Source organism: Gorilla gorilla, chromosome 6, assembly GCF_029281585.2.
Source record: "Gorilla gorilla gorilla isolate KB3781 chromosome 6, NHGRI_mGorGor1-v2.1_pri, whole genome shotgun sequence".
Classification (NCBI taxonomy): Eukaryota; Metazoa; Chordata; class Mammalia; order Primates; family Hominidae; genus Gorilla; species Gorilla gorilla.
The window spans coordinates 82115901-82139808 of record NC_073230.2 but is presented as its reverse complement, the minus strand read 5'-3'; the positions used below and the strand labels follow the sequence as shown (position 1 = coordinate 82139808).

General features: G+C 40.2%; 1 protein-coding gene across 1 annotated transcript in view; it reads left to right on the top strand.

The window, feature by feature from the left end:
• LOC129534728 (S-adenosyl-L-methionine-dependent tRNA 4-demethylwyosine synthase TYW1B) overlaps positions 1–23908 on the top strand; it is a 269648-nt gene that overhangs the window by 139009 nt on the left and 106731 nt on the right. Inside the window, 1 exon segment of the mRNA XM_055392702.2 lies at positions 2594–2729. Coding sequence (XP_055248677.1) covers positions 2594–2729 — 136 coding nt within the window.

The following is a 23908-nucleotide window of genomic DNA, read 5'->3' as shown; positions in this document are numbered from 1 at the left end:
CCTCTTCTCCATTCTTCCTCTGCTCCTTGACGAGAGATCTGTAGACTTCCTTGAGTGCAGCATCTCAGACATCTGGTATTGACTAGAATTCCTTATTGGACTTCCTTGGGTGTAGCATCTCAGACATCTAGTATTGGCTAGAATTCCTTAGTAGTAGTGTCAGTGTCCAGGGCTTCCTATTTTGTAAATGATAGAGGTTTGTAAAAGGAGTATGGCCTTTGGAATGTACTGTTCATAATCTTAAGTAGTTATGGAAGCATAGTGAAAAGGTCAGGGCAGTTCTCATTTTGCATCAGGAAGCTTTTGACAAAGTCCTGTTAGTTATCAGATGATGATAGCCAGCAGTAACCATTAAGACAGTCCTTTTTTTTTTTTTTTTTAAATAGAAATCCAGTTAAGGAAGCATAGCTTGTCTTTTATTAAAGAGGCACTCAGCAAAAGGGTGATGAGACAGAATGCTGTTATTACTGATGCTTTTGTTTTACATTTTCAGTAATTAACGTGCTTTGCTCAGTAGTGACACATTACCTGAACTTTGAAGGATCCCCTTAGTACATCGGTATTGCAGAGGCATTAAAGCAATGAGAGCCTGCCAGGATCTTAATCACCTCTGTCCTACGTTTGGTCAGAGCCTCTCCACTTTTAACAGAAGTGAACAGAAGTCTAGACACTTGTGATTTTTCTGTATATCACTAAGCCACATCATTGCAAGCATCTGTTTGGCCTATATTCCCTTAAAAATTCTGTCTGCTGAAATCAACAATATCTCCTAAAAAGTAGCTTTAATATCTGCCTGTGTGGCTGGATAAAAAGAAAAACAGGATTCTTGCTCTTCAAGATCTTACACTCAAAGATTGATAAGGCTGCTACTGATACGTATATAAAGTACATAAACCATTTTAAAGTGGTGAATTGTATGGAATGTGAATGATATTTTCATTTTTTAAAAATGCATGGACTTTGAAACAAAAAATGCATAAAACTTCTAGGTGGAAATGTGGAATAAATTGTGGAATCCTTATAGAAAAAGAATATTGGGAAAATTTGATCAGAAGATGATTAAGGGGGAATTTGTTTTTTCTAGTTCTAAATTTACTGAAGAGATTGAATTATGAGACCTATTTGAAGAGAGAAGGGGAGAGGCTTTAGAAAAAGTACAGTCTAGGCCAGGCACAGTGGCTCACGCCTGTAATCCCAGCACTTTGGGAGGACAAGGTGCGTGGATCACCTGAGGTCAGGAGTTCAAGACCAGCCTGACCAACATAGTGAAACCCCTTCTCTACTAAAAATACAAAAATTAGCCGGATGTGGCAGGGTACACCTGTAATCCCAGCTACTTAGGAGACTGAGGCAGGAGAATCACTTGAACCCGGAGGCAGAGGTTGCAGTGAGCTGAGATTGCACCACTGTACTCTAGCCTGGGTGGCAGAGGGAGACTCCATCTCAAAAAAAAAGAAAAGAAAAGAAAAGAAAAACAGTATAGTCTAGGTTTAATGTATAACTTGCAAGAAATCTAGTAGGGTCGGGTGCAGTGGCTCACGCCTCTAATTCTAACAGTTTGGGAGGCTGAGGTGGGTGGATCACTTGAGCCCAGGAGTTCCAGACCAGCCTAGGTAATGTAGTGGGACCCCTGTCTCTACAAAAAAATTTTAAAAATTAGCCGGGCGTGGTGGCACATGCATGTGGTCCCAGCTACTTGAGACAGTGAGATAAGAGGGTCCCTTGAACCTGGGAGGTTGAGACTGCGGTGAGCTGTGATTGCGCCACTGCACTCCAGCCTGGATGAGAATGAGATCCTGTCTGGGGACTGGGCCGGGGGAAAAGACCTACTAGGAGAAGGACCTACTAGAAATCTAGTAGGTAGGAATGAAATTATGAAATGAGGCAGTGAATTTGAGAGAAGCGGAGAATGAGTGGTATTCATGGAAACTGATTGTAAAGGCAAGGAAAATAAGAATGCATTTTTTTCTTCTGGGCTGTGCTCCTGTGTAAGTATGAGGTTTCTACTGTTTTTGGTCTGCACTACTTAAAGTTCCCCAAATGGAACATTGTTTGCCCACCCAAGGCTTGACATGAAACCCAGTCCCGCTTATGGAAGCATAGGTGTGACTCTGCGTCCTTTGAATAAGGCCTGAGCTTTTGGGATTGTTTCTTGTTCCTTAGAAGACTTCCGTCAGTGATTGATGGAGGGAGGTGGCCCAGCAGCACAGACCCCATGTGGTTGGCAGAGTGTGTGGGTGGGGAAGTTAGATCAGAGAGCCCCTCTAATTGTGCTGGGCTGATGCTGTCATACCTGAAGTTAGATCACATTTTGTTTAATTTCCATTCAAACTTAGTATTTGAAGAATGGCCAATTTTAAGTAATTCAATATTTTCAATGTATTAGGGATGGTTTCCAGTCATTTAAAAAATAACCAGAGGCCATCCCATTTTGTCACATGATTAAAATCATTAGTTCAGTCTTTTGGGGGAAGTGGAAGTCTCTAGACCCAGTGAAGTGTTTAATCCCCATGTCTGTTACAGGTTTTATATCATGGAAAGCCTGATAGAGGAATAATTTTTCTTTCTTCCTTTAAAAAAAAAAATTACTAAGGAACCTCGAGCCAGTTACTCAGCTGTATGTCAGTGTGGATGCCAGTACCAAAGACAGCCTGAAGAAAATCGACCGCCCACTGTTCAAGGATTTCTGGCAGCGATTCCTTGACAGTTTAAAAGCCTTGGCAGTCAAGGTAAGAATTATGACATCTTAAAAATAAATAAACAACCCTCAGGTGTGTACTGAAGTTAAGAAGAAAGAAAGATGGAAGAAAAGAACAGAGGTACTTTTTCCTCTTTTCTCTTTAAAATAAAAAAAGATGAAATATAGCATTCAACTTTTTAGAGACTTCCTTCTTCAAGGAATTTTGAACATTTACTATTTGTTAAATAATTATTGAGTTCCTCTTAAGTTTGTAGCACAATGCTTTGTATGTATCATTTGCCTTTCATTCATTTAAGGAGAGAGGTATATATACTCCCAAAGTTAATTAATAACAATTGGTCCTGGAACCAATTCCCCATAGATACCCAACCCGGAATCTATGGAAGATTGGTTGTAGGACTCCCCATGGGTACCAAAATCCACAGATGCTCAAGTTTATATAAAATGGCATAGGCCAAGCATGGTGGTTCACGCCTGCCTGCAAACCCAGGACTTTGGGAGGGCGAGGCAGGCGGATCACTTGAGGTCAGGAGTTCAAGACCAGCCTGGCCAACATGGTCAGACCCCATCTCTACTAGAAATACCAAAAAATTAGCCAGTTGTGATGGCATGCACCTGTTATCCCAGCTATTTGGGAGGCTGAGGCAGGAGAATCACTTGAACCTGGGAGGTGGAGGCCGCAGTGAGCCAAGATCATGCCACTGCACTGCAGCCTGGGTGACAGTGAGACTCTGTCTCAAAAAAAAAAAAAATAATAAAAATAAAATGGCATAGTATTTGCACATAATCTACACTTATCTTCCTGTATACTTTAAATCATCTCTACATTACTTATAATATGTAGTACAATGTAAATGCCATGTAAGTGGTTGTTATACTGCATTTTAAATATTTGTGTGATTTTTAATTGTTTTATTTTTTCCAAATATTTTTCATCCATGGTTGGTTGAATGTGTGGAAATGGAGCCCACAGATATGGAAGATCGGCTGTACGTAACCACCTTAAAAGAGGCGTCTGCAGGCCAGGTGTGGTAGCTCACACCTGTAATTCCAGCACTTTGAGAGGCCAACGTGGGCAGATCGCTTGAGGTCAGGAGTTCAAGACCAGCCTGGGCAACATGGCAAAACCCCGTCTCTACCAAAAAACAAAATACAAAAATTACCTGTGGTCCTAGCTACTCAGGAGGCTAAGGTGGGAGAATCACTTGAGCCTGGGAGGCAGAGGTTGTAGTGAGCCGAGATTGCGCCACTGCACTCCAGCGTGGGTGACAGTGAGATCCCTATCTAAAAAAAAAAAAAAAAAAAGATGTCTGCAAATAGTATACGTTTAAATATAAAGTTAATTTTCCTGAATTTCTAGAACCACATTTCCTAAGCCATCAATAGCCTCAGAATGTTCACATTGAATGTCATTTTCTGCAAACATTTGGCCTTTCTTGTGTGTTTTCATATGGCATACTTACCTTCCTTTTCTTTTTCACCTAAAGTAATCATCTGGTTCTGCTTTTCCATTAATCCTCCTTCCTTCCTTCCTTCCTTGCTTCCTTTCTGTCACTTTTCTAAGCGTTCTTTGTGCCTTCTTGACATCTGACTGATAATGAGAATCACCCCAGGAGCTTAAAAAAATGACAGTTTCCTGGTCCTCATGGCATCTGAGATCTGCTTGTTAGACATCCCAGGCGTCATTTGGTATGCAGCCAGATATGGGAGTCACTGTCCCAGAAAACTTGCCTTTCTCTCCTGTGCCCAGCGCTTACTTTGACATTCCTAACCCATCACTGTCTGGCCTCGATGTACATTTCCTGGCTCATTTTTCACCGTATTCCCCAGGAGGGCCATGCTTCCCTGCTTACGTTGCCATTTCTGCACATGTGCCCACCACCTTCTCCCTTCTGAGTCTTCGGTTACTGTCTCCCCAGATTTTGGAAGGAATGTTCTTTGTTTCCATTCTTTGACTTGTAGAAATTCTGTGCACCTCCTAGACCCAGTTTTGTGATTACCATCACTGCAAAGTCTTTTCTGATTACAATTAGCTGCCCCTTTTTCCCTTCCTAAGTTTTATATCTATTAAAAAACACTGTTTTTCTTCTGTTTTGTCTTAGCTGCTCTCTCCTGAGCTGGATTCCTTCCATATGTCTGAATTCTGCACAATGTCTAGCATAGTACACTTTAAGGTATTTGATAAATGCTTCCATTTTTTTCTTGGAGACTGGGTCTTGCTCTGTCACCAAAGCTAGAACACAGTGGCACCATCATAGCTCACTGGAGCCTCCAACTCCTGGGCCCAAATGATCCTCCTGCCTCAGCCTCCCAAGTACTGGGACCACAGGCACATACTGCCATGCCTAGTTAATTTTTTGATTTTTTTTTTTTTGTAGAGACAGTCTCAAACTCCTGGGCTCAGGCAATCTTCCTGCCTTGGAAGTGTTGGGATTATAGGCATGAGCCACTGCTCCAGTCCTGATAAATGTTTCTTTTTTTATTTCTTTCTTCTTCTTCTTTTTTTTTTTTTTTTGAGATGGAGTCTCTTTCTGTTGCCTAGGCTGGTGTGTGGTGGCGTGATCTTGGCTCACTGCAACGTCTGCCTCCCGGGTTCAAGTGATTCTCATGCCTCAGACTCCCCAGTAGCTAGGATTATAGGTGCGTACCACCATGCCCGGCTAGTTTTTGTATTTTTAGTAGAGATGGGGTTTCACCATGTTGGCCAGGCTGGTCTCAAACTCCTGACCTCAAGTGATCCGCCTGCCTCAACCTCCCAAAGTGCTGGGATTACAGGTGTGAGCCACTGCACCCAGCCTGTTTCTTAAAAGAATGAATGGGTGGAAACTCAACAGAGATTTGTAAAGTACTATATGTGTTTTACCAGTTGTCCAGCTGATTAAATCTTTGTGGGTTTCTTTTGCTGTTTTATGCCCGGGAAGTTAAATCCATGCCTTCTTTGGTTATTAATACTGATGTTATTTAAGAAATGCAAAAAGGCCTCTTTACTTTAGTTTCTAAGCGGTCTTGGATTTACATAGCATAAAAATTAGAGTGGATTTAAATGGGAGTAAACAGCAGGAGCTGGCAAAGTCAGGCCCATCTGACATTGTTATCTAGGCTGTGTTCTTTGAGTATGGAAGATGACAAGGAAACATTAACACAATAGCTTAATAGTTTACTTCCTGTCTTTGGTCAAAATGTTCCAAAAACTGAATTCTTACCTCGAAGTCACTAGCCTTTGGGTGATGAATTCAATTGTAATTACTTTGGGTTTGCTCGTGACAGTAATGCAGTAACTTAAAGTTAGAAAATAATTTCAACCCAGGAGCATCTTAAATAGAAGTCATTATTGTCTCTATGTAATTCTTGTTGGAATGTTTCTTTGGGCAATTTAAACTGCCCACACATTAGGGCAGTGACTTTCTGAGCATTTTGTAGCAATTAAGAGTTGTTGTTTCTTGTTCTTGGCATTGTTTTTGTTGCCTTGTAAGAGAAGATCTGTGGCAGGATGCTGCTCTTAAAAATTTTCCTTTAAATTGACTCAAGCTGTTATTTCCTTCTGAATGTCTGATCTTATAAGACATAGTAGATGCTATTAAGAAAGATTTGTTTTACTGTTGTTTAGCACTTAAAACATATATTTTGTAGTTATATGTGTTAGCTAGGGTCAAACATATAAAAACTCAAATGCTGGCTGGGCGCAGTGGCTCACGCCGGTATTCCCAGCACTTTGGGAGGCTGAGGTGGGCAGATCACTTGAGGTCAGGAGTTGAAGACCAGCCCGGCCAATATGGTGAAACCCCGTCTCTACTACAGATACAGAAAAACAATTAGCCAGGAGTGGTGGCAGGTACCTGTAATCCCAGCTACTTGGGAGGCTGAGGCAGGAGAATTGCTTCAACCCGGGAGGCGGAGGTTGTAGTGAGCCGAGATCACACCATTGAACTCCAGTCTGGTCAACAAGAGCAAGAGGGTCTCAAAATAAATATATTACAATAAAAAATAAAAACTCAAATGATACCAGATTACTATAAATAAGAGCGTTATTTCAGATATTTTAATTAGAACATCCATACTGTTATCTTCTGTTATTTGATTAGACTTTTACTATGCCTGAGCAAGGAAAGGCATTTGAAGAGAATTTCTTAAACTTTATAAACAAAAAATTTTGATTTGTCCCAAGATTTTCAGCCTATTTCTGATCTAGTACTACCCAAAGAAGAAGGTAGCATATTTTGTTTTTAACTCTTGGCAAGTACAATGTTTACATTTTCAGATCTTTATCCTTTGTCAAAATATTCCTTTTCAATATGAGGAGAGAAATATATTGGTACTTGAGTATGTGGGTTGAAAACCAATTCCATCAAGATACCAGAGTAAAAAATGTGTTAGCTTCAATTTCCGTCCACGATAGCTACTTGTCAAACAGTCCTTTTTTTAAAAAAAGAGAAATATATCTTATACAAGAAAACACTGCCAGCTTTTAGCAGTAAACTTTTATCAGCAATGTGACCAGATGTGTTTCTGCTGAACTATGATTATGCCAAGGTCAAGATCCAGTAGTAAACTGAACTATTTAATTCTTTTCTCTGTTTAAGTAATAGCATTAACATTCTTGAAACCTCATATTTAAAAAAGAAAAATGACCAACATAATTTCTTGCATTGCACGTTAACAATGACCATTGGCCCTCTCTCTACAGATGTTAGGATACTCTGACCTGACATCATTATTTGAATAATGGTTGTTCCATTGTTACGAAGGGCTTATTGTACATTAATGAGATAGCCCTCTATCTAATATTTAAATAAACCAATTTATGTGTGTGGCCCACAATTTGCAAATTAAAAAACAAACATTTCACATTTGACCTTATATCAGATTATAAAAATATTATGTGCTGCTTATGGAAATTTGGGGGAAGTAAAGAGAAATACAAAGAAGCAAGGAAAGAAATTACCTATAATTCCAGGACCTTAACACAGTAATTAACATTTGAAGTACTTCTACTTAATCCACTGGGGGAGGGCATGCTTTTTTCCAAATTTAATTCCATCTTACATGTTACTTTTGTTTTTGTTTAACATCGTGTCATAAGTATTTTTCCTTGTCATTACACTTCTCTGTGATTGTCATGTTAAAGACAGTGTAGTCATTCATCCTGCTCAGTTTCCTGCTTGTTGGCCAGTAGTAGGGAGCAGCAGGAGTGTGTGATGTCCCGGCATCCTTCTTCCCATCCTAGAGGCCTGACAGTCACATTTTCTGTCCTTAGCACACTGAGGACAAAGTCTCAGCTACTCCCGAGTTGCAGCATGCACATTTTGTCACTTTTGAACATTTTGAAAATTGAATGCAGCCAGAAATGACATGTTACATTTAATTGGTGGCATTGAGACTTTCACAAAGGAGAAGAATAAGATAATGGTACATTAAATCATGGCATGGCCTTTATCCTAGAGTTTCTTGTAGTCGATGAAATATATCTTCTTCTTTCCTTTCCTTTAGGATGAGCTCGTCTCCGTTTCATGGTTCTGACAAGTTTCCCTTCTTATTGACCTATTTGGTTTATTTCCACCTCTCATCATCGGTGCCAAAGTCTATTCTTGAGCCTTAACCCATCTGGCTAATCTGGATATCTGTTTCCTACCACTTTTTTGAAGGCTTTAACTTTCATGTAAACCATGGGACCCCTATCCACAGGCATAGATCCCCCAGGGCTGATTCCATTCAGCTTGGATTTAATGCCATTTTACCCTGCTCTGCTTAGCTAAAATGTTATCCTGCTTTCAGCCACTTCTGAAATCAGACAAGACTGCTGTGCTTGATTTGTGCAAATGTGTTGTCTAAAGCCAGTGTCTGCAAGCTGGCTAACTCCTTAGTAAACTGGTTCCCTCCAGACCTTTTACCTAATATCGTTTTAGAGAAATGTAAGTGTATTGCATCTTAGATTCGTGTTGAGGCATCAGGTAATGTCTAGTGGATAATAGCTTCTATGGGTTTGGAGACTCAGGAGAACATTGGGGAAGGAATACCGGGTGTAGATCTGAAAGTCATCTCTTTAGCAACAGATTGTAGTTAAAGGCAAGTAAGCAGATGGGATGACCCAAGAAGTGCCTAAAGAAGGCAAAGAGGGAGCCTGCGGGAACAAAAGTGTTGAAGCTTTCAACGTGAAGCACATAGAGAGTGAGTCTGGGAAGAATTTGATAAAGATATTGGTTCAATTCCATGCAACTCAAGGAAACAGTGAGTTTCCAGAAAGATTACCAAGTAAAGGTACGACAAAAAAGAAAACAGCTTTACCAGTTGGTCTTTAATTACTATGTCAAAAAGAAAGTATGGTGCAGTGTTTTGTTTGGAAGCCATTGTATGGAGGGATGAATGGGAAAGATGGAAATGGGGAGAGTAAATTATAGATCTGAATGTAATGAATACTGACCTTTTGAACCAAGAGTACCAATAATAAAGAAGTCAAAGGCATTTCCTTTCATCAGCTTAAAGAATTGCATAGCATATCTGCTAAAAACTTTACATTTAGAAAATAAATATTGAAGAAAATGACTCATACTTTACCAGAATTCAAAGGTAAACAGTTACTATATTGTATTACATCTTCTACAGTTTTTATGCATGTTCATACATATGTGTTTATATTTCACTTATAAAATTGAATCATGTACATATTTTTGCAACTATATATATGTTATTAATTATTATTATTTTTGTGGAGATGGTGGTTTCCTTTTGTTGCCCAAGCTGGTCTTGAACTCCTGGACTCAAGCAATCCTCCTGCCTCAGCCTCCCTAGTAATTGGGATAGAGATGTGCTCCACCACACCTGGCTAAAAATTTTTTTTTGAGAGATGGGGTCTTGTTTGTTGCCCAGGCTGGTCTTGAATTCCTGGTTTCAAGTGATCCTCCTACCTTGGCCTCCCAAAATGCTGGGATTACAGGCATGAGCCACTGTGCCTGGCCTTCAACTATATTTTTATATAGTTTATATATTATGAACAATTATGCCAACTTTTATCGTCGTAGATTAATTTTGCCTATTATTGAACTTTTGAATTTATTTTTGTTTTGCTTGTTTTTGAACTTTATATAAATGAAATGATTGTTTATGCCTTTGTGTCTGATTTCTCAACATTATAATATAATAACTCAATTATAATATTGTAATAACATTCAACATTGTGTTCAGAGATTCCTCCATGATTTTGCAAGTAATAGTGGTTCTGAATACAAGTCCAGATACAGGTACTGAATATATCTTCTCCCAGTCTGTCTTTACCAGTTTATTTATTTATTTTATTTTATTTTATTTTTTTGAGGTGGAGTTTCACTCTTGTTGCCCAGGCTGGAGGGCAATGGCGTGATCTTTGCTCACTGCACCCTCCGCCTCCTGGCTTCAAGCGATTCTCCTGCCTCAGCTCCCAAGTAGCTGGAATTACAGGCATGCACCACCATGCCCAGCTAATTTTGTATTTTTAGTAGACATGGGGTTTCACCAGTTTGGTCAGGCTGATCTTGAACTCCTGATTTCAAGTGATCCACCCACCTTACCCTCCCAAAGTTCTGGGATTACAGGCGTGAGCCACTGTGCCTGGCCTGTTTTTGCCAGTTTAAACTCTTAATATTGCTTGATAAACAGAGCTCTTCATTTTAACAAAGTCTAGTTTATCACTTTTAAAAAAGTATATGTTTAGTGCTTTTCCTGTCCTATTTGTGAAATCTTCGCCCACCCCAAAGTCATGAAGATAGTTTCTTATGTTTTCCTCTTTCAGAAATGTTGTTATTATTATTTTTCAATTTGGTCTGTGAATCATCTGTGATTAATTTGGGGGTATTGCATAAGGTAGGGGGTCTGGATTTTTTTTTAATGGACTTTATATTTTAGAGCAGTTTTAGACTCAAAACAAAATTGAGCAGAGGGTCCAGAGATTTTCCATATCCCGCCTATTCCATGCATGCATACATTACCTCCTTATCAACATCACCCACAAGAGTGGCACATTTATTATGACTGATGAACCTACACAGATCCATCATTATCAGCCATAGTCTGTATTTTACATTAGGGTTCATTGTTGTGGTTGTACATTCTGTGGGTGTGGACAAATGTATAGTGACATGTATCCAACATTAGTGTCATATGGGGTAGTTTCACTGCTGTAAGAATCTCCTGTACTCTGCCTGTTTATCTCTCCCTCCCTCATCCCTGGCAACCATGGATGGATCTTTTACTGTCTGCGTAGCTTTGCCTTTTCCAGAATGTCATATAGTTGGAATCATACCGTATGTAGCCTTTTCAGATTTGCTTCTTTCACTTAGCAATATGCATTTAAGGTTCCTTGCATGTGTTTTCACATGGATAGCTCATCTCTTTTTAGAGCTAAACAATATTCCATTGTCTGGATGTACCACAGTTTATTCACCTACTGAAGGACATCCTGGTTTCTTCCAAGTTTTGGCAATTTTGAACACAGCTGCTATAAACATCTGTGTGCAAGTTTGTGTTTGAATATAAATTTTCAACTCCTTGGAGTAAATACCAAAGAGTGTAGTTGCTGGGTAGTTTCATAAGAGTATTGTTTAGTTTTTTAAGAAACTGCCAAACTGTCTTCCAAAGTGGCTGTACCATTCTGTATTCCCATGAGCAATGGATGAGAGTTTCTGTCACTGTTGTTTCATTTTGCATTCCCCTGATGACAGGTGATGTGGAACATTTTTTCATATGCATATATGCCATTCATATATCCTTGATGAGATGTCTGTTATGGTCTTTGGCCCATTTTTAATTGGGTTGTTGATATTCTTATTGTTGAGATTTAAGAGTTCTTTGTATATTTTGGAGTCCTTTATCAGATATGTCTTTTGCAAATATTTTCTCCCAGTCTGTAGCTTGTCTTTTCATCTCTTGGCAGTGTCTTCTGCAGAGCAAAAATGTTTAATACTTACTAATTTTTTCTCTCATGGGTCATGCCTTTGGTTTGCTAAGAAGTTATTACCAAATCCAGGGTCATCTAGACTTTCTCCTGTGTTATCTTCTAGAACTCTTACAGTTTTGCCTTTTACATTTAATTTTGTCATCCAGTTAGAGTTAATTTTTGGGAGAGGTATAAGGTGTTCGTCTAGATTCTTTTTTTTTTTTTTTTTGCATGTGGATTTCTAGTTTCAGCACTATTTGTTGAAAAAAATTATCTTCTCCCCATTGTATTACTTTTTTCTCTTTTGCTAAAGATCAGTTGACTATATTTGTGTGACTCTTTTCCTGGGCTGTGTTCTGTTCCTTTGGTCTAGTTGTCAGTTCTTGCAACAATATCACATACATTTCAGGGGATCTGATATAGTTGGATTAACATCTACTGTATTTGTTAATGTTTTCTATTTGTTGGTCTTGTTCTTTGTTTCTATTTTTGTATTCCACATTTTTTCTTTTGTGGTTTTGAGTATGTTAAATATGATTCCATTTTCTCTCCTTTCTTAGCATATTAATCATACTTCACTTGTTATTTTTTTAGTGTTTTTCCTAGAGTTTGTAATATAGGTCTACCAGTAATTGAAGTCCATTTTCAAAGAACACTATATTTCTTCCTGAGTAGGACAAGTACTTTATGATAACAAAATAATCTTTTTTCTTTTTTTTCAAGATTGAGTCTCACTCTGTCATCCAGGCTGGAGTTCAGTGGCCTGATCTTGGCGCACTGCAACCTCCACCTCCCAGGTTCGAGCAATTTGCCTACCTCAGCCTCCCAAGTAGCAGGGATTACAGGCGCTCGCCATTACACTTGGCTAATGTTTTTAATTTTTAGTAGAGACAGGGTTTTACCATATTGGCCAGGCTGGTCTTGAACTCCTGACCTCAAGTGATCCGCCTTCCTCGGCCTCTCAAAGTGCTGGGATTATAGGCTTGACCCACTGTGCCCGGCCTCCTTACAATAACAAAATAATCCTGATTTTTCTCTCCTGTCCTTGTATCATTGCCATCACTCATTTTACTTATACATAGGCATGCATAATCAATATATTGTTGCTATCTTATTATTTTGGCCAAATTGCTATCTGTTGGATGAATTAAGAATAAGAAAAATAAACATTTTTATTTTACTCCTTCTCTGATGTTCTTCCTTTCTTTTCTTAGATCTGAGTTTCTGACCTATATCATTTTCCTTTTCTCTGAAGAACTTCTTTTAACATTTCTTTCAAGGAAGATCTCCTGGCAACAAATTCCCCCAGTTTCCGGTTGTCTGAAAAAGTATTTCTCCCTCAGTGTTGAAGGACATTTTCATAGGGTGCAGATTCTAGGTGGTGATTTTTTCTTTCAGTGCTTAAATATTTCACCCTGCCGCCTCCTTGCTTGCATGGTTTCTGGATAGAAGTTGAAATCATTCTTTCCTTTTCTATAGATAAGGCTTTTTTCCCTCTGTCTTCTTTCTGGATTTTGTTAAATATGTGATTTTCTATGGTTTGAAACTTACATGCTTATCTATAGTTTTTCTGGCATTTATCCTTCTTGGTGTTCTGGGAGCCTCCTGACTATGGTTTGGGCCTGACATTAACATGGGGAAATCCTGAGTCATTATTCGTTCAAATACTACTTTTGTTCTTTTCTCTCTTTGTTTTCCTCTTGTTATTCCTGTTACACATACATTACACCCTTTGTAGTTATCCCACAGCTCCTGAATATTCCAATCTGGTTTATTTCAGTCTTTTTTCATTTTGCTTTTCAGTTTTAGAGGTTTCTGTTGAGAATCCTTAAACTCAGAGATTCCGTCCTCAGCCATGTCCAGTCTCAAGGCCATTCTTCATTTCCAAAGTTAGAGTGTTTTAGAGCTCCAGCATTTCGGTTTTGTTCTTTCTTAGGATTTCGATCTCTGTTTACATTGTCCATCTGTTCTTGTGTGCTGTGTACTTTATCCACTGGAGCCCTTTGCATCTGGTCGGGTATCCCAACATCCCTGCCGTGTCGGAGCCTGGTTTGGATGCTTGTGCTATCTCTTTAAACTTTGCTTTTTGCCTTTTAGTGTGCCTTGTAACTTCTTGTTACTGAACGTGATATCCTGGGTAAAAGGAACTGCTCTCACTAGACCTTTAATAATGTGATGGTATGGTATATGGGGAAAGGAAGCATTCTGTAGTCTTAGATTAGGTCTCAGTGTTTTGTTTTTTTTTTTTTTTTTTTGAGTCGGAGTCTTGCTCTGTCACTCAGGCTGGAGTGCAGTGGCACGATCTCGGCTCACTGCAACTTCTGCCTCCGAGGTTCAAGCAATTCTCCTGCCTCAGCCTTCCAAGTAGCTAGGATTATAGGCACCTGCCACCATGCTCCACTAATTTTTGTATTTTTACTAGAGACGGGGTTTTACCATGTTGGGCAGGCTAGTCTTGAACTCCTAACCTCAAATGATCCACCTGCCTCGGCCTCCCAAAGTGCTGGGATTACAGGTGTGAGCCACCGCGTCCAGTGTAGGTCTCAGTCTTTTAGTGAGGCTGTACCCCTGGACTGTGAACTTCACAAATACTTCTCAGTTTTTTCTTCCCCCTTGGGACAGGTTGGCTAGAGTGTGCTGCAGTTGGCTATTTCCCTTTTCTTACATGGAAGGCCGGTGCTGGCTGGAGTTGGATATTTCTCTTCCACTTGGTTAGTTAGGCTCTGATAAAACTAATAAGCAAGTTAGGTTCTGGTTAGATCGGTTCTCCTGAGAGCAGACCTTGTTATCAACAGAATGCTCTGACACGTGTCAAATGGTTCCTGTTTCCCTCCCCTTACCAGAAGCACAAGGGATTTCCCCCTGTATATTCACTGTGAGAATCTGGCAGAGCTCCAGTAGGTAAAACTCACAAAAGTGTAGGGCCCCTAATGACTGGGTCTGTCTGGAATTTTTATGTGTCAGACTTGTCCACACTGAGCCTCCAGCACTTTGTCAATTACAGTTCAGTTTCCCTGTGTTAGCACTGGTCTCTGTGGAGGTTTCTGCTCCTGTTAAGTTGTGATTCTCTGTGCCTACCTGTTTTTCCCTCCAATTATGGGGACAGCAGGTTTGCCCTGTGACCTCACTTCTCTGATGGATCTAAGAACAGTTGTTGATTTTTCAATTTGTTCAGCTTTTTACTTGTTAAGACACAGTGATGACGTCCAAGCAACTTTGTTGCTGCATTAGAAACTAGAAGGCTCGTAGGGGTTAATTTTAAGTTTTAAAATCTGATAGTATAAGGCTCACAGCTTTTTTCTTTAAGACCTAGTAATTTTTGTCTTTGTGAATTCTCCTTTTAGTGTCATGCTTAGACCCTTAGGATATAAAAATACTTATGTATATTTTCTGGTTCTTTCCTAGCCCAGTTGTTTAAATCTCAACTCTTTAATCCAGTTGGGATATAACTTAGCATTCATTTTTATGTCGTTCCCAAGTACCATTTATTGATGAACCATCTTTAAAGTACAGATATGATAAGCTATCATTACTACGTATTGAAGCTTGATATATGTGCTGTTCCATTCCCAGAAGATGCTCTGTGTGTTGATTTCTACCTTTTTTTTTTTGTTAACAGAGTGTCATATCTTTCTATAGAAGTAATTATAGGCCATGCGTGGTGGCTCATGCCTCTAATCCCAGCACTTTGGGAGGCTGAGGCGGGTGGATCACCTGAGGTCAGGAGTTTGAGACCAGCCTGGCCAACACAGTGAAACCCCATCTCTACTACAAATACAAAAATCAGGTGGGTGTGGTGGCAGGTACCTGTAATCGCAGCTACTCGGGAGGCTGAGGCAGGAGAATCACCTGAACCCGGGAGGCGGAGGTTGCAGTGAGCCGAGATTGCGTCACTGCACTTCAGCTTGGGAGACAGAGAGAGGCTCCATCTCAAAAAACAGATGGCCGGGTGCGGTGGCTCACTTCTGGAATCCCAGCACTTTGGGAGACTGAGGTGGGTGGATCACGAGTTCAGGAGGTCGAGACCATCCTGGCTAACACGGTGAAACCCCGTCTCTACTAAAAATACAAAAAATTAGCTGATCATGGTGGTGGGTCCCAGCTACTTGGGAGGCTGAGGCAGGAGAATGATGTGAACCTGGGAGGTGGAGCTTGCAGTGAGTGGGGATCGTGCCCCTGCACTCCAGCCTGGGCGACAGAGCGAGACTCTAACTCAAAAAAAAAAAAAAAAATACAAAAAAGAAGTAAATATAACACTCCAACACTCTTCTTACTGTCTGGATAATATTTTTTAATATGGATTTAACAAATAGCCTCAGAAGTCTTGTCTTTGGCAGCCTTCCCTAACTCCTTCCCTCCTCCCAGAGTCTGCATTTGGCACTTCTGGGTGAAGGGTACTTGTGCTTTCTTTTATCACCCAGGACAGCAGGGGTTGGTGTGACTGCTTATTTAATTGTCCTTGCTCTGAATTGAAAGGTCCCCTAGGGAAGGCAAGATGTGTGTTATGCCTTTTTGTTCACTGTGGTATTCAAAGCCCTTAACACGGTGACTGACACATGATTGCCACATAAGTATTTGGTCAATGAGCAAATTGCATTTATCCAGTCTCCTCTTGGTGTATATTCTGTTATTTCCCAACAACCTGCTTGGTTTAGTAATTGAAAGCTTGGGTCTCTGAAACAAGGCTACCAAGGTTTGGATACTGGCTCTGCCACCTATTGTGTGTGTAATTTTGGGCAAGGGACTCACTTTTCTCACCTGTGAAATGGGGTAGATAACAGTGCCTACCTTATAGGGTCTAGACAAAAACACCTAGAAACATTACAGGAGGTAATTTTGTTTGAATTTTACAAAATGATGCCCTCTATTGTCATTTTTGTGTATATGATTAAATATTTTATACATATGAAAAGATACAATGAATAAGATAGTAAGTACCACTATAACTATAGTCTAGCTTAAGAAATAAATATTACAACTTCATTTGCAGTCTCTGTGGACCTCATTTCTATCCTATCATACTTCTTTTCCTTCTCATTCTTTCAGAGGGAATCAGTATCCTGTAATTGGTGTTTATCGTTCCATATTGTCTTCAGTATTTCATGTTTGGTGTTTATCATTCCATATTGTATTAATGAGGGTTCTCTAGAGGGAGAGAACTAATAGGATAGATGTACATATGAAGGGGAGTTTATTGGAGAATTGACTCGCACTATCACAAGGTGAAGTCCCACAATAGGTCGTCTGCAAGCTGAGGCGCCAGGAAGCCGTTCCAAGTCCCAAAACCTCAGAAGTAGGGAAGCTGACAGTGCAGCCTTCAGTCTGTGGCCAAAAGGCCTGAGAGCCCCTGGCAAACCACTGGTGTAAGTCCAAGAGTCCAAAAGCTGAAGAATTTGGAGTTTGATGTTTGAGGGCAGGAAGCATCCAGCACGGGAGAAAGATGAAGGCCAGAAGACTCAGCCAGTCTGGTTTTTCCACGTTCTTCTGCCTGCTTTTATTCCGGCTGCACTGGCAGCTGATTAGATGGTGCCCACGCAGATTGAGGGGTGGATCTGCCTTTCCCAGTCCACTGACTCAAATGTTAACCTCCTTTGGCAACACCCTCACAGACACACCCAGGAGCAATACTTTGCATCCTTTAATACAATCAAGTTGACACTCAGTGTTAACCATCACACAGGGTCTTGCTCTGTTGCCCAGGCTGGAGTGCCACAGTATGATCATGGCTCACCACAGCCTTGAACTCCTGGACTCAAGCAGTCCTTCCACTTCAGCCTCCCAAGTAGCTAGAGACAATAGGTGTCCGCCACTGCGCCCGGCTAATTTTTGCATTTTGTAGAGATATGGTCTCACTGTGTTGCTCAGGTTGGTCTCGAACTCCTGGCGTCAAGTGATCCTCTCGCTTTGGCCTCCCAAAGTGCTGGGATTACAGACGTGATCTACTGCTCCTGGCCTGTCATTCCATATTTATACTTCACTGTTATGTATAACTCCATAAGTAACAGAGCATAGTGTTTTCCATATTTTAAAACTTTATATAATAATGTAACCCTATATGTATCCTTATGCAACTTGATTTAATTTTTGACCATTTTTTTAAAAATAAAAAATTACATTTTTACCATTTTAAAGTATTCAGTTCAGTGGTATCATGTACATTCATATTATATGCAACTATTACCACCATCCATCTCCAGAGCTGTTTCATCTCCCCATTCTTTCCCCCAAACTATGAAACTTCATACCCATTAAATAGTAGCCTCCCTCATTTCTTCCTCCCTGCAACCTGTTTTTCTTTTGTTTGATATTATGCTTGTGACGTATTCATATTGTTATATTTAGCCTTTGAGACTTTGTAACTGCTATGTAGCCTTCTATCCTGTAAATATTCCCTGATGTAGGAGAAATTCATCCTCCTACAGATGGGCATTTGGATTGTTTCACAGTTTCTAACTCTGCAGTGAACATTATTGAGAGTGTCTCTTTGTGCACATGTGCAATAATTTCTTTCGGAACTAACCTGTGGTTGGAAGTTGCTGGATCATAGGATATGTACATCTTAAACTTGAACTTGATTAGATTTTTGTCGCCGTACCCTGTCCTACGTGATTATACTTAGGAGACTACTGCATTAAATTTCTATTTTCTATCCTCACGAATACTTGGTCTTGTTAGTTGTTGATTCTATTTTATTTATTTTTTGAGACAGGATCTTGCTCTATTGGCAGACTGGATGCAGTGGTGCCATCATGGCTCACTGCAGTCTCAACCTCCTGGGCTCAAGTGATCTTCCCACCTCAGTCCCCCAAGAAGCTCAGACTACAGCCATGCACCACCATGCCTGGCTAATTTTTTTGATTCTTTAACTTGTACAGATGGAGTCTCACTATGTTGCCCAGCTTGTCTTAAACTCCTGGACTCAAGTGATCCTCCTACCTTGGCTTTCAAGAGTGCTGGGATTGTCCGGGCACGTTGGCTTATACCTGTAATCCCCAGCACTTTGGGAGGCTGAGGCAGGCAGATCATGAAGTCAAGAGATCGAGACCATCCTGACCAACATGGTGAAACCCCGTGTCTACTAAAAATACAAAAATTAGCTGGGCGTGATGATGCGCGCCTGTTGTCGTCGCAGCTACTTGGCGGCTGAGCGAGTTTCCGTCTCAAAAAAAAAAAAAGGAAAAAAAAAGTGCTGGAATTACAGGTGTGAGCCACCGTGCCTGGCCATTGTCAGGGTTTTAGGTTTTGCCAGTCTGATTTGAGGTTTTATTTTATAATCCTCCCAGGAGTGGGTGAGCATTTTGTTGTGTTTGGCCATGTCTTATAGCCTTTCCATACCTTGCCCATTTCTCCATTGGCTGTTTGCCTTTGTCTAGACTCTTAGAATTCATTCTTTCTGCCTGTAATGGGCTTCTCTATGTTGATATGGTTTGTTTTCTCATTTCCTTCAGGACTCCACTCAAATATCACCTTATCAGAGAGTTAGCCCCTCCTCATCCTGTGGAAAATAATATCCCTCCTCAGCAGCACTGCCCATCCCTCTTCTCTGCTTGTTTTTTTCCATAGCAGCATCAGCACCAGACTTGCATGTTATTGATTTTTATTCCTTTCAACTGTGAAAGCAGAGACATTTTCTCATTCCCTGCAGTATCCTCAGTGCCGTGGATAGTGCTTTGCCTGTAGTATGCATTTAATAAAAATAGAATTAATATAATAATTCATGCATCCTAGTATTCAGGTTCCCAGAAATGATTACCTTCACCTTGGGCTAGGTGGAATAAACAAGTGCTAATAGATAAATAAAAGGGGCTGGGCGCGGTGGCTCACGCCTGTAATCTCAGCACTTTTGGAGACTGAGGTGGGTGGATCACTCGAGGTCAGGAGTTCGAGACCAGCCTGGACAACATGGTGAAACCCTGTCAGTACTAAAAATACAAAAATTAGCCGGGCATGGTGGCAGGCGCCTGTAATTCCAGCTACTCAGAAGCTGAGGCAGGAGAATCGCTTGAACCCGGGAGATGGAGGTTGCAGTGAGCCAAGATCACGCTACTGCACTCCAGCCTGGGTGATAGAGCAAGACTTCATCTCAAAAAAAAAAAAAGATAAATAAAAGGATACCATCTATCCAAACAACTCTGTGAACCTTAGCAGGGTGCATGTCGGAGAACCCAGGGAAAAGCAGAAAAAGTTTCTGCTAGGCCAGGAAGCGGAAGCTGTCAAAGATACAGGTAGCCATTCTTCATTCCGCCAAGGGCTCCCAACCTCCCTCAACTGTATAAAAACTCAGAATCCTGGAAATCAGGAGACAAATGTTCCATGCCCATGTGTTTTTTTTATAATTGAGGTATAATTTACATATCATAAAGTTCAGGATGTGGTGGCTCACGCCTGTAACCCCAGCACTTTGGGAGGCCAAAGTGGGAGGATTGCTTCAGCCCAGGAGTTTGAGACCAGCCTGAGCAACATAGCAAGACCCTTTCTCTACCAAAAAAAAAAAAACCAACCAGGTGTGCTAAGGCATTCTTGTAGTCCCACCTACTTAGGAGGCTGAGGTGGAGGATCAGTTGAGCTCAAGAGGCCGAGGCTGCAGTGAGCTATGATTGTGTCATTGCCCTCCAGTCTAGGTGACAGAGTGACACCCTGTCTCGAATGAATGAATGAATCAATGAATACATGCATACATACATAGAGAGAGAAAGAGGAAGTTCACCCTTCTAAAGTATGATTTTTAGTATATTCACAAGCTTGTGAAATCATCACTACCTAACTCGAGAACATTGTCATCACCCTAACCAAGTTTCTTTTTGAATATGATGTTAAAAGAGTTTTTTGGTTTGTTTGTTTTTTTTTGAGACAGTCTCTCACTCTGTCACCCAGGCTGGAGTACAGTGGCATGATCTTAGCACACTGCAACCTCTGCCTCCTGGGTTCAAGCGATCCTCCCACCTCAGCTTCCCAAGTATCTGAGATTACAGGCACATGCCACCACACTGGCTATGTTTTTGTATTTTAGTAGAGATGGGGTTTCCCCATATTGGCCAGGCTGGTCTTGAACTCCTGGCCTCAAGCAATCCACCGCCTCGGCCTCCCAAAGTGCTGAGATTATAGGCGTGAGCCACCACGTCCAGCCAAAAGTTTTTTTTTTTAAAGCCTTTATGGTTTATGCTGAAGCATCCAACTAACTGGGTTTCTCTGTAAATAAAGGATGTGCTCACTCCCAGGGCTGCTGCTCTTCCAGCACCTGGCCAGCAAATCCACCCTGCCCAGGTATGGCAGCCCCACCACTTCCTGGTGTCTGCCCTGGGAAGCCAGTCACTGTACCACTCAGGGTTTGCTGTTGAAACTCTGTTGTGTTTCATTATTGAACTAAATATAGTGTACAGCAGACATTGGGTCCTGCAGAGAACATTCTTATCATAAGTTCTTTTATTTAATAATCATAGCTCTAATAGCTAACATCTGTTAAACAACCTCTTACTAAATTCTGGTACTGCTAATCCTGAGTATGTATCATCTTATCTTCATACCTTTTATATGAGTCGTAGATATTGTTCACCTTATTTTACAGATGAGGAAATTGAAGGTCACAGAGCTGTTTGGCTTCATGGTATACTTTTATTATCTTTTAGCACTTGTTTATTTGACATAGCCCAAAGTGGAGGTGATCGTGTCTGGGAACTTGAATACCAGCCACTAAAATCAAACTGGTATTTGAACCCCTGTTTAGCCCCAAAGAGCTTCAGTTTGTTAACCATAACCGTTTCCAGAACACAGAAGTTAGTCCTGCTACCTAAAGTTATCATTTTTCCTTCTCTTATTTATTCTTTGAACCAGAACAGCATAGTATGTTTCCATGTTATGTACTGTGATGTTAAGATTTTCATGGGTTAGCGTATGAAACTATTACAGTTATGTAATTCTGTAATGATCTGTTGCCAAGGTATTATTAGTACTAGAGGAAGATTTCATCTGATCTGAATAATCTCTTCTATTGTAAATTGGCTTTTTTTTCACATGAGAAGAAAATTGTTTTGTATTTAATCATTGTAATTAATAATGTGACATTTAAACTGTTAGCTGATGAACTATGATGACTGTGGAGTAGTGTTTGTAATTTGATGAAGTGTAGATCCACATACCATATATTAGTATGTGTGTGTGTTTATACAGTGCGTGTGTGTGTGTGTGTGTGTGTGTGTGTATATATATATGCTGACATCACTATATTAGGGCAACATAAAAATACTAAAATTATTGACTGTCAAAACTAATAATGTGTAGTTGTCCTTTTCCAGTTGACTTAGTGATTGGAAAAAATTGCAAGTTTTCCTGTTTTCTTTTTTTAATTTATTTTATTTTATTTTATTTTATTTATTTATTTATTTATTTTTATTACACTTTAAGTTTTAGGGTACATGTGCACATTGTGCAGGTTAGTTACATATGTATACATGTGCCATGCTGGTGTGCTGCACCCACTAACTCGTCATCTAGCATTAGGTATATCTCCCAATGCTATCCCTCCCCCCACCCCACAACAGTCCCCAGAGTGTGATATTCCCCTTCCTGTGTCCATGTGATCTCATTGTTCAATTCCCACCTATGAGTGAGAATATGCGGTGTTTGGTTTTTTGTTCTTGCGATAGTTTACTGAGAATGATGGTTTCCAATTTCATCCATGTCCCTACAAAGGACATGAACTCATCATTTTTTATGGCTGCATAGTATTCCATGGTGTATATGTGCCACATTTTCTTAATCCAGTCTATCATTGTTGGACATTTGGGTTGGTTCCAAGTCTTTGCTATTGTGAATAATGCCACAATAAACATACGTGTGCATGTGTCTTTATAGCAGCATGATTTATAGTCCTTTGGGTATATACCCAGTAATGGGATGGCTGGGTCAAATGGTATTTCTAGTTCTAGATCCCTGAGGAATCGCCACACTGACTTCCACAATGGTTGAACTAGTTTACAGTCCCACCAACAGTGTAAAAGTGTTCCTATTTCTCCACATCCTCTCCAGCACCTGTTGTTTCCTGACTTTTTAATGATTGCCATTCTAACTGGTGTGAGATGATATCTCATAGTGGTTTTGATTTGCATTTCTCTGATGGCCAGTGATGATGAGCATTTTTTCATGTGTTTTTTGGCTGCATAAATGTCTTCTTTTGAGAAGTGTCTGTTCATGTCCTTCGCCCACTTTTTGATGGGGTTGTTTGTTTTTTTCTTGTAAATTTGTTTGAGTTCATTGTAGATTGTGGATATTAGCCCTTTGTCAGATGAGTAGGTTGTGAAAATTTTCTCCCGTGTTGTAGGTTGCCTGTTCACTCTGATGGTAGTTTCTTTTGCTGTGCAGAAGCTCTTTAGTTTAATTAGATCCCATTTGTCAATTTTGTCTTTTGTTGCCATTGCTTTTGGTGTTTTGGACATGAAGTCCTTGCCCACGCCTATGTCCTGAATGGTAATGCCTAGGTTTTCTTCTAGGGTTTTTATGGTTTTAGGTCTAACGTTTAAATCTTTAATCCATCTTGAATTGATTTTTGTATAAGGTGTAAGGAAGGGATCCAGTTTCAGCTTTCTACATATGGCTAGCCAGTTTTCCCAGCACCATTTATTAAATAGGGAATCCTTTCCCCATTGCTTGTTTTTCTCAGGTTTGTCAAAGATCAGATAGTTGTAGGTATGCGGCGTTATTTCTGAGGGCTCTGTTCTGTTCCATTGATCTATATCTCTGTTTTGGTACCAGTACCATGCTGTTTTGGTTACTGTAGCCTTGTAGTATAGTTTGAAGTCAGGTAGTGTGATGCCTCCAGCTTTGTTATTTTGGCTTAGGATTGACTTGGCGATGCGGGCTCTTTTTTGGTTCCATATGAACTTTAAAGTAGTTTTTTCCATTTCTGTGAAGAAAGTCATTGGTAGCTTGATGGGGATGGCATTGAATCTGTAAATGACCTTGGGCAGTATGGCCATTTTCACGATATTGATTCTTCCTACCCATGAGCATGGAATGTTCTTCCATTTGTTTGTATCCTCTTTTATTTCCTTGAGCAGTGGTTTGTAGTTCTCCTTGAAGAGGTCCTTCACATCCCTTGTAAGTTGGATTCCTAGGTATTTTATTCTCTTTGAAGCAATTGTGAATGGGAGTTCACTCATGATTTGGCTCTCTGTTTGTCTGTTGTTGGTGTATAAGAATGCTTGTGATTTTTGTACATTGATTTTGTATCCTGAGACTTTGCTGAAGTTGCTTATCAGCTTAAGGAGATTTTGGGCTGAGACAATGGGGTTTTCTAGATATACAAT